Source organism: Phalaenopsis equestris, unplaced genomic scaffold (genome assembly GCF_001263595.1).
Source record: "Phalaenopsis equestris unplaced genomic scaffold, ASM126359v1 Scaffold000511, whole genome shotgun sequence".
Taxonomy (NCBI): domain Eukaryota; kingdom Viridiplantae; phylum Streptophyta; class Magnoliopsida; order Asparagales; family Orchidaceae; genus Phalaenopsis; species Phalaenopsis equestris.
In genome coordinates, this window is record NW_018164951.1 from 1,951,239 (window position 1) to 1,962,914 (window position 11,676).

Here is an 11,676-nt window from a genome sequence, read left to right on the forward strand (position 1 = left end):
TTTCCCTACTACATAATTCAGATTTCATCTTTGTAGAAGTTGTGAGTCGCTCAAAGTTGTCGGACTTAATGGGATAGAATCCTCATCATAATCCAAAGACACTAGTATCAGAATAAGTTCTCAACATAAAGTAAAAAAAAAAAACACACACACACACACACAAGCCTACAATCAGCATTCACTACAGTCTGAGCCTTAGGATAATTAAACCTAAAATAAAATACATATTTATTATAAAAAGACACATATTTTAGCTATCTGCTACTTCAACTCCAATTATTTGAAATTTTTCATCTCGTTTATTAATATTTATTAAACATGAGGTGTGAATCTCGTTAGCCTCTAGTGGAGTGAATATTTGCGTTTAGAACCTTGCTAGAGGCGGCTTGCTTTGGTTAAAATAACAGGCTTAAAGCAAGCAAACCCCGTTATTTCTCTTGCAGCTACCATGCTGTTGATATCATAAGTGCCTTCATATGAGAATATTGTCTCTAGATCACAGAATGCCTGAGATTAAATGAACAAGATATATAAGTAAAAAACAAAACTTCAACAAATAAATAAATATAATCAAATCAAGTGCTCCTCAAGCCAACATAAATATAATCAAGTGCTCCTCAAGCCAACAAAAAAAAAAAAACTAAGAATATCTCAAGTTAATTTAGAACAAGGACACAATTATTACTTTTATGTAGTTGGATGCAAACACATGAAAAATCACTAGTGTGTGTGTGTGTGTGTGTAAGTACACACACACTAAAACACCTTACATAGCACTTTTGAATATCCTACATTGATTTGTGCGGCTCATCAACTCAATGAAACTAATCATGGGAAAGTTGTGCATATTCTTTAACTACAGCTCGTGAGGTCAGCTTAACCCATCCTATCTTACTATGAAAAATCCCTCATAAAAATTTGAGTTAAAAACTAGACGTTCGCAATCCGGACAAAAGGATCGTGATATTACCATCTTTTACAATGAATTGGTAATATAATAACAAGAACTTGATCAGCCACTGCTATGATAATGTTTGGAAATGCTCCAACGACTATGCAGGTCACAAGAAAACAGAAGAAAATGGTAAGGTCTACATCGTCCTTACCAACCTCAATCAAGATTTAGATGAAGTTTGAGATTGCATTCAGAAAATCCTCATCTTCCATTGAAGAAGATTTCTCGAAGGTAAGATGTGAGGAGAAGCAAGAAAGGAAACTATACTATTAAGCATAGGAAGCATCTCCAATCTTTAAACTGAAAACTGACTCTAATATCCAAAGGTAATAACTCCAAAAACAATATTTCAAAAAAATTATTGTGGGAGCACTGTAAGAAGTCATGGCATACTAAGGAGTCGTATCGGAAACTTCACGAAAAACCTGCAAATTGGAAGCCTAAGTCCACGTGATGGTTGAGGATATCTGACATCTACCGAAGATCCTTGTAAGTCCTCTGTAACATGTAAAAGTAATCTCAGTATTTAAAATTATCTATATAATCATCCTCCTCTTTAGATCAGAAGGGTATTTATCTTATTATTGCATGCTTTAGTATCAATACTAAAGCATTTCACATGTGAATCATTGACTCGAGCTCAAACAAGCATATAATGGGTTGATCTAGATTGTTCTTCCCTTATCGTTGTTGTGCAGGCAATAAAAGATCAAACTTCCAGACAATTCTCTCACAATTATTGTTGGGATAAAAATAATCAAACCACCTCTTCGTTATAGCCTTCATGATGTACTTCATGTTGTCAAGTCGTCAGAAAATTTATTATTCATTGGTAAGATCACCTCTAATCATCAGTGTCAAACTATTATAATTCTTATCATTAAGAATTTCAAAGTTTGACCTTGGAAAAGATGATTGGCAGTGCTAGACAAAATAATGACTATTATCACTTCAAGGATAAATATCCTAGAATGAATCATATCAAATTTTTTTCTAAATCTCAGACTCTAATGAAAGGGATATTATGTTGTGGCATTATAGAATATATCATGTTAGTTTTTAGTATTTAAAATAATTTTTTCCAAGTCTTTTTCAAAATAAAAAGTCTCCCTTTTTTAAATGTCTGTGTGTGGATATGCTGAACTTTATCATTCATCTTATTTTACACAATTCTACAAACCTATCACTCATTTCACCATGATTCATCTTGGATTTAGAGAGATCTTATTGAAATCTAATCTAATAAAAAATGATTCATAATTTTTATTGATCACACGAGTTAGGTGCATTTGATGAATAAAGAACATAACGTGGAAAATATCTTGAATGATTTCTATACCATTGTATAAACATAATTTCAAAAAAAAAATTCAAATTTACCTGAGTGATAATAGCTGAGAATACCTTAAAATTTGTTTAAATCAATTTTTTTCCAAAAAATAGGACTATTTATCAAAGTTTATGCATTGATATCCTACAGCAAACTAGGGTGATCGAGAAACTAACAAGGCACCAAAATACGTTTTGTGGGAATCAATCCTTCCTGCCACATACTTTATGAAAAGTAACCTACATAGAAGCCTAAAGTTTGAAACACACCCCTTGATGTGTTTCATAAAAATTACCCGTCAAATAGGCTCTCGTCATGATTTTCCCTAAAGAAATTTGGGTGTGTTGAATTTATTCACATCACTATACCAAGAAAACTTGAACCACAATTAAAAATTTGTGTATTTGTTGATTATGCTCCAAAACAAAAAAGATAGAAATGATATAAATGATTTGATCCTATTTCAAACAAAACATCACTTGGTTCAATGGATGCCATTTTATGTGAACTTCAGCCATATTTCATATCTCATAATAGAGAGGGTGGGTAAGTTATCCAAGATATATATAAAATCTTCCAAACTTCACACACACACATATAATATATATATATATATATATATATATATATATATATATATATATATACACTGGTGCCATCTCACAATTATCATGACATTACAAAGGTGACCAAAGAAAATAATATGCTAAAAACATTTGATATGGTATATTTGAGATAGAAGAAATTTTCATTTAATGAGCCTGTCAACCACTTGCACTATGCAGAATCCATACACCCATTAGGTTAAATTTCAAGCAAACCTCCCTCCTCCAACATTGAGTTATTAGAAACCAAAAAATTGACACAAATATCAATTCTAACCATCCAATTGTACTTGACAAGCGACAAATTAAACTTTCCTTATCATATTATATAACCTACGAGCATCTCTCACTTCTCAATTGAGCTTATTCCACCCAATTACCTTATATGAAGATTTGTAATAATGCGCAAGTTGCTCTAAAAATTTTTTAATGGAAGGAGGCTTTTAAAAAGAAAGATGAAGGCTCTTTAAAAAATTAGAAAAAATATATATATTAAAACTTATAAATCTGCCATGAGGGAAGACAACCATAGGGTTTAGAAAGGTATTCACTACAACATTAACAACAACAAGCCTTTATCCCACTAAGTGGGGTAAGCTACATGAATAATTTTTCTTCATAATGTCCTCTTGAGACGCATTTTCATTTAATTAAAATAAACTGAGATCATTTTTTATACAACATGCCAAAGTTTTTTTTACCTCTACCTATCTTAGCATAAGTGAAATCTAAAACATCTACTCTCCTAACAGGGTCATCAGATGTTCGACGTTTAATCTTACCAAACCATCTTAGGCGACTCTCTCTAATCTTTTATGCCTCCGGAGCTACTACAACCTTTCACTGATATATTTGTTTCACATTTTATCTCTAAATGTAAAACCACTCATTCACCTGAGCATTCTCATCTCAACAACACAAATTGATTTTATGCTTCTCTTTTATCGGCCACCATTTTGCTCCATAAAGCATTGCAGGTCTCACATCCATCTCATAAAATTTCCTTCAAGTTTAAGTGGTACTTTCCTATCACACAATAAGTTGGATGCATTCTTCCACTTATATTAATAACATCCTGATCTATACCACCAACACTTTGAAAAACTCGACCTGAGATATCTAAAATATTTATTCACTTATTTGAAAGACTTGATCATACATTATTACAACTCCACCACTAGACCAACAATTACTAAAATTACATTCAATGTGTTCAGTTTTAGATCTACTCAAATGAAAGACTTTATACTCTAACATTGACCTCCATAATTTAAGTTATTCTTGATCTCCCTTTCTCGTCTTATCCACGAGAAGAATATCATCACAAAAAAAAAACATACAACAAGATATATCCTGTAATAACTGAAATTTTAAAAAAAGAATAACTGAATAGTAATATTAATAAATAATAATACTATTGAATAAATAAATAAAATAAAATAAAAATAAGTGTATGTTAAGAAAGACACGTCTCTTGGCAGGGGGTCAAGGGGTACGCAGAGATGCGTACATAATAGGGTACACGGGGTTTATACGGGGATTACAAGCGAGTTATAACCCGTTGTACCTCTCGTGTAACTCCCGTGTAACCACGTTGTAAACTTGTAAATAAAATAAAAGTGCGGGTTACAGCTGAGTTACACGAAAGTTACAAGGAAGTTATAACACGCTTGTAACCCTCATGTAACCCCAATATAACGCCCGTGTACTCTATTATGTACGCATCTCTGCGTATCCTTTGACGTACGCAATTTTTTTACTTTCCCTTGACAGGGACTAATCACAACCTCTACCATTTCAATCATCATTCGACCCACTCATTCGACAAACTTAACGAACAAAAGGAGAAAGAGACTGAGTAAGCGAGAGAAGAAAAATCAGAGAAAGAAGAGAGGAGGGTTAGTTCCCAGCCCTCATTTTTCGGATTTTTTCTGTGAGAGAAGAAGAAGAGGAGCAGTGTGCGCACCTTTTTGGGTCGAGCCGAAGCCGAAGGAGGAAGAAGGTTCGTGCGGTTTTCTTCGTCGTGTGATACTTACCGCACCGGATCGAAGTTGTTGCTTCTTACTCGAGCAACGACGAAGAGGAAGAAAGGAGGATCGACTTTGTACGCTGCTACCATTCTCGCATGCGGTGGAAGACGAGGTCGATAGAGAGGAAGAAGAAGCGTGCGAGCGGCTCTAGATCAAACCGAGAGTCGAAGCTCGTGCCCTACCTCTGCGTAGGAGAGGAGGAACACAAGCACTGCTGTGTCGAGGCTAGGACCCAAGGAAGAAGCGAGAGGAACTCGAGCGTCAAGAGTGAGGTCCTAGGGCAGGCCGAACACTTATATTTTATTAAGTTAATTAATGTATTATTTTATATGTGTATGTGATTATAAGTTTAATAAAATAAGTACTAATATAAATTTATTTGAGTTGGGATCGAAGTTATTTAAATTCTATATTTTAAAGGAGTAACACATATTTTATTTGAGAGGGAAAAAGAAAAATTGTCAGACACCCGATAGTTTTTAAGGTACATTAGATTTTCATTAAATTAGTTAATGAATTTATTGTGGGTGTGTGTGATTTATAAACTTAAGAAAGTTTGATTCAAAGATTAGGGCTTTGGATCATGGAGTTAAGGAGCAAGCAGGAGATTAGTTGGGGTAATTGTTTATAATTTTATTTATATACATGTTTTAGTAGCATGTGATAGAATTTAATTTTATGAGTAGAATTAAGGAGAATATTTGATTTAAGAATATATATTTAAAGTGAATGGAACATAATTAAAATATGCACTTTTCAATTAATATAGGTGTTTGTCCAAAGAAGTAAAGTGAAGGAGTAAAGTATTTCAGAAATCTCTTAAGGCAAAGGTGAGTGATTATTTTCTTTTATGTAATAAATTAATGTTTTAGTAGATGAATAATTGTTTTATAAAATGGTTTAAACTAAGCTTTTTCAGCCATACCTTGCATATTGAAAGTCTGAAATTGTATAAGGAATGAGAGGAAAATAACAGAATAATGAAGGTACATTTTAAATGATTTTAAATTCATATGAAATGAATAGCAATGCTTTAAATCATTCAGGATTACCCTCAAATGGTACTGACAGGGGATGCGATGTACCCATGCACACTAAAGAAAATGATAAAGATGTGCTTTCGTAAACATTTTTTAGGGTGTCTTCAGAAATATTTTTTAGGATTTATTCGGGTAAGAAAATAATTCTGTTATGAGTTTTACAAGATTAAAAATGATAAATACTTAAAGTGGAACGTTGAAGAGATAAAGTCGAAGTGTTAACGAAATACACTACATTTTTTTTTTTTTTGGTCATTCATGCATAGCATGGCATAACATACGATTTTAATACATATTAGATTATAATTACTCACTAAGTTATGTTTATAGTTGCAATTAATATTTCTTTCAAGAGAAGGAAAGCTTTAGGTTGATATGTCTGGTATAAGTGATTTGGTTTATAGAAGGAGGATTGTTGTTGATAGTTACTAGTTATGAAACGTTGTAGTTTCTGTTTGTTGTTTCCTTCAATTATTGTTTAATATTAATTTGAGATGTGGTTTTGAGATTATATTGATGTTTCTAGATGTTTAATTTTATCGCATTGTGGATTAATGGCGCTTTTGTGTATTGAAAGTTTTTAAAATGTGGATAGTTAAATGTTCATACCGTCTGATCGCAGTTATCGCCTTAATTAATTCTAAGTACCGAGTCGGGTCATTACACATCTTTTTGCAAATGTCTAGTAAGAACATCCATAATTAAAACAAAAAGATGTGAGTTTAAATTAGATATCTAATGTAATCCAGCTAAAATAAGAAAATATTTGTTCAATCCTCCTTGTGTTCGAACACAAGAAACAACTCTAATATACATATATTTAAAGACTTGAATATATAACCAATATCAACACCTTTCTTTTCTAGAACTCTCAAAAGTACTTCTCTTCACACTTTATCATAAGTTTTTTTCTAATCCTTCTTATTCTCACAATAATTTTCCGTCAAACCTTTCAATAAATAAATAACTTTCATATTATACCTGCCCGACCTGAATCCAAAAAGATTTTGAGAAATTTTCATATCGCGTCGTAACATATAATTAATACATATAATTTGCACACTCTTATGAATCCCATTTATTCTTAAAAATAAGGACCAATAGACCCTTTCTTCACTCATTAGACATCTTATTAGTTTTTAAAATAATATTCAAGTGTTTAATAAGTAAAGAAATTTTCAAATCTCCTAAGCAATTCTACACTTCCATTAGAATACCATCAGGTCTCATTGCTTTTCCAGACTTCATTATCTTTGAAATCTCAATTTATGTTTTACTAATGTAACGTATGGGAGAAAAAAAATATTTTGTTATTGATAAAATCGATGGCATGATAAAATGAAACAAACCCAAATTGGTTGCAAAGAGATTCACTCAAAAAAGTGGCCTTGACCACCTTGAGACATTTGCTCCATTTATAAGATTAAATAAAATAAGAATTCTCTTATCACTAATTGCTAATCTTGATTGGTCACTACAAAACTATGATAAAAATATTTTTTAATGGAGATTTAGAGGAAGAAATTTATATGGACATGCCTCGGGATTTCATAAAAGACTTGACTATAAGTTTGTAAATTAAAATAAGTTTTATATGGGTATGGGCTAAAAAAAATATCAAGACATGGTTTGAAAAACTCACTTAATTTGTCGAGAATAAGAGATTACCCAGGATAGCGTCTCCAGAGACAAACCAGCCAGAAGTTGTTCATATCCCCGACGAAGAGTTGACTTCTACCAACGGAGATGAACCGCCAAAGAAAGATTCAGTCCAGAGTTTGATACCGGAGAAGGACATCAAACAAATTGTAGAACAACAGGTGAGAGAAGCCCTGGCTCAATCAAAAAGAGGGGCATCGATTCTAAAAGGTAGACCTTACCCGGAGGAGTTCGATAGAGATTGTTAGATCAAATAAGATAATCATTTCCTCACAATAAAAGTGCATCTCGATCTTCTTAATTAAAAAGATTGGTATGAAAAATCATAAATTGGCAAACACTCCAATTGATCCAAATCAAAAGATCGAGGATAACATGGAGATCTAATGACTACAACTCACTATCAAAAACTGACATCAAAGTTAAAATACTTATCTCACACATGACCAAATATTGCTTTTTCTATTAGTTATGTGAGTAAATTTATGAATTCACCATATGAAAAGTATTTGGAAGTTGTGTATCATATTATTTGATATTTTAAAAGTACTCTGAAATAAACATTTCTTGTTATCCAAGATCTAATGGCTACAACTCTACTGGGGTATGATTTCGAGATTCAGTACTGACCAAGATTGAAGAACAAAACAGTTGACACATTATTAAGAAAGTTAGAGGAACCCCAATTAAAGGGATTGTCGGTACCCTTAGTCCTAGATTGGGAAGACTTGAGACAAAAGAGAGAAAGGGATGAGGAGCTGGAGAAGATAAGAGTCGAGTTACTACAGGAACCAAACAGTCATCCAGGATATGCATTAAAGGGGCAGCGATTGCTCCACTATGGGTGATTCGTGCTTCCCAAGACATTGGAATATATTTTCAAATTATTACAAGAGTTTCATGACAGTGCAATAGGAGGACAGTCAGGAGTGCAAAAGACCTATAGTTGTCTGGCGATAGAACTTTATTGGGTGAGATGCATAGAGACGTTGAGGACAATGTAGCAAAATGTGATGTGTGATAATGGCACAAGTACTTGACCACAACAACATGAGGGCTACTACAACCATTAGCATTACCGGGGAATGTTTGGGCAAAGTGACGATAAATTTTCTTAAGGGGTTTCCAGGGTCAGAAGGGTTCACAGTGATCATGGTGGTCGTGGATCGCCAAGTAAGTATGCACATTTCACTCCCTTACGACATCCCTACACTATGGTCTCAATCACGATAGTTTTTATCCGGGAAGTGGTCCATTTGCACAGGGTGCTAGAATTGATCGTATTGAATAGGGACACAATGTTCCTCAGCTACTTCTGGAAGGAACTATTCATGTTGTAAAGAACAAGTGTTAAAAGACATACCACATATCATCCCTAGACCGATGGGCAGATGGAAGTGGTCAACAGGAGTATGGAGACATGTGCTAAGTGGATTACAGGGGTCGAATATTGATTTAATACTTCATACTACGCCACAACACAGAAAAATCATTTCAAGATATTGTATGGGTGGGGACCAACTTACTTGATACTTTATGGGCATAGTACCACACCAGCATACAGTGTCAATCAGTATTTGAAGAAGAGGGACATGATACTAACAGAGCTAAAGGGGAACTTACTAAGAGCTCAACAAAACATGAAGAGGAAGGCGGATGAACACATAAAGGAGGTGCAATTTGAACTACGAGCCATTATCTACTTTAAACAAAGGCTCTATCGACATAAGACATTGGTCAGGAGAAGCGAGAAACTTTCACAGCAATAGTTTGGGGCTTATGAGGTTATGACACACATCAGAGCAGTGTCCTGCCATTCGAAGTTACCACCATCGCCCTCACTACACCCAATCTTCCATGTATCACAACTGAGACGTGCGATTGGAGATCATACATCATCATCTATACTACTGTCGCGTTGACGGAGGACTTGAAGGTGGGGGTGTAAAAGAGTCAAAAACGAGCAAGCCCAGACTCAGCTCGTGTTTGGCATGTTAAAAAATACCACTATTCGTGTTTTTACGTTTGCTTGGCAAGTCAAACACTAGTTGTTTGCAAACAAAGAGTCGTTTAGACAAAGGTTAGGGAGATTTAAATCTCATTATTTATATTAAAATATTGATCATTATCATACCAACATAAATTACTCACGACACTTATTTTTTGTATTAAATAATCAATCATTGATTATACGTCAAAATAAAAACAAAAAATAAAATGAATAATTGATTATACATCAAAACTCATTACAATATTCTTTTCAATATATATATATATATGTTATAATTATTTTGAGTTGAACACGAACGAACAAATTTTTGTTCGTGTTCGACTAGTTTATATATCGAACGTAAAAAAATCGTTTGTGTTTAGCTCATTAACTTAGCGAACGAATTGAACTCAAGCTTTTTAATAAGCCGAACATGAACTGCTCATGAACAACGAGCCATTTTGACAACCCTACTTGGAGGTGATTCTTGAGCCGCTAGCGATAGTAGGAGTGCGCAGAGGAGTAGGGGGAGCGAAGGAGGTATTAGTTAAGTGGAAAAGATTGTCAGATTATGAAGCAACATGGGAGCCTTACGAGGTGATCCACAAGCAGTTTCCATCCTTTCACCTTGAGAATAAGGTACTTCTTTGATGGGAGTATTGTTACACCTGAAACCGAATCGATCCCCCTAGACCGGACGAGAGCCAACCGAACGACCCACCTGGCCGATCCTTTCCACAAACTGAAGCAGAGCAGCACTGCCACAGCAGCCAAAGGAAGCAGAGCAGAGGTAGGGTCCATGAGGGGTTTAATCACTTACTCAAAGAGGACAAATTGAAGGAGTTTGGAGGAAAAGCAGGGAAGGAAAGTTTTTGAATTGCAGTGGGAGAATTCTATTAGAGGGAGTATCCTAAGTTTTGTTTTCCTTTATGCATGGTTTGTTGTGGCTATTATTTTCTTTCTTCCTGTGGTGTTCCTAGCGACGCCCAGGGTGTAGGAGAGATGATCTATCTCTCTAATAGTAGATCAACCTTATATCTTGATTGTTTCCTTTGATCTTTTGTAAGAGCAACCCTTGTTTTTGTTTTTTTCATCTATCTATTGTCGTTTTTTTGTGGTTTGTTTGCTGATTTTGGTTCCGAGGCATATCAAAGTGTATATCTCTGTCTATCTCATCATTGCTATTTCTTTTTTTTTGTCATGCAAGGCTGCTATGATTGGAACCAAATACTCACCATAAATCGAAATTGATCAATCCTACTGCTGCAGATTTCATTCTCAAAACTCTTCCATAGACATCACAACACTAAACTTAGCGAGCTAAACTATCGCTAGCAGACTCAATCTATAAAGTTATCCATTGATGGTAGTGAAACAATCAAATAATTGATTGATGAAGCAACAAAACCAGTTGTACAAGATCCTTACAAAAAAGGTAATCCAAAAAATTTTTGGTTCCTCAACTCAATGGAAACCAAAACATATAAAAGCCATACCAATTTCTTATTACTACTTGAGATGGCTTGAAGGTAAGATGAGAAAAATGCACAAAGAAAAAGCTTTTCCATATCACAAGAAAAGCTTATCTAATCATAAAATGAGAACTCAAACATAAAATCCAAATATATTGACTCCAAAAGACCCAATTGAAAAAAAACTTGATGTGAACTCTGAAAGAAATCATGGCATAGTAACAACTTGTTGACCTCACTTTTGGTTGAGGTCTAGAAAACTTCTTTAGTAGCCTAGGTCTAGCCATAGGACTTTCCTATTGACTAGTCTTAGAAAATTAGAAAAGGTACCCCCACCATTAGAAATTCAAAACTCTTCTTTTCACTCAACTTGAAATTCCACATATTGATCTTAACCTCTAGCATTTAGTAGGTAAGATCATTATAAGAGAATTCAAGAAGAATCCCTATAGGATTACTTGACTTTAGGGTCGACCCTGGAACTAGGATACACCATATCTTCACAATATATTAATCCATGGTTCATTTAGAATGGATATCTATCCAATTCTATGTGAAATGCCTAAATTGGTCTTTTGCCCCTATGCACCTCCAA

The 11,676-nt window shown here is 34.1% G+C and overlaps 1 protein-coding gene across 1 annotated transcript in view; it reads right to left on the reverse strand.

Moving 5' to 3' along the window:
* Positions 1–32: 32 nt before the first annotated feature.
* Positions 33–11,676, reverse strand: part of LOC110028361 (acyl-coenzyme A oxidase 4, peroxisomal-like) — a 29,229-nt gene continuing 17,585 nt past the window's right edge. The window contains exon 13 of the mRNA XM_020730183.1: positions 33–507. Coding sequence (XP_020585842.1) covers positions 376–507 — 132 coding nt within the window. The 3' untranslated portion in view covers positions 33–375. The remainder of the gene's footprint in view (positions 508–11,676) is intronic.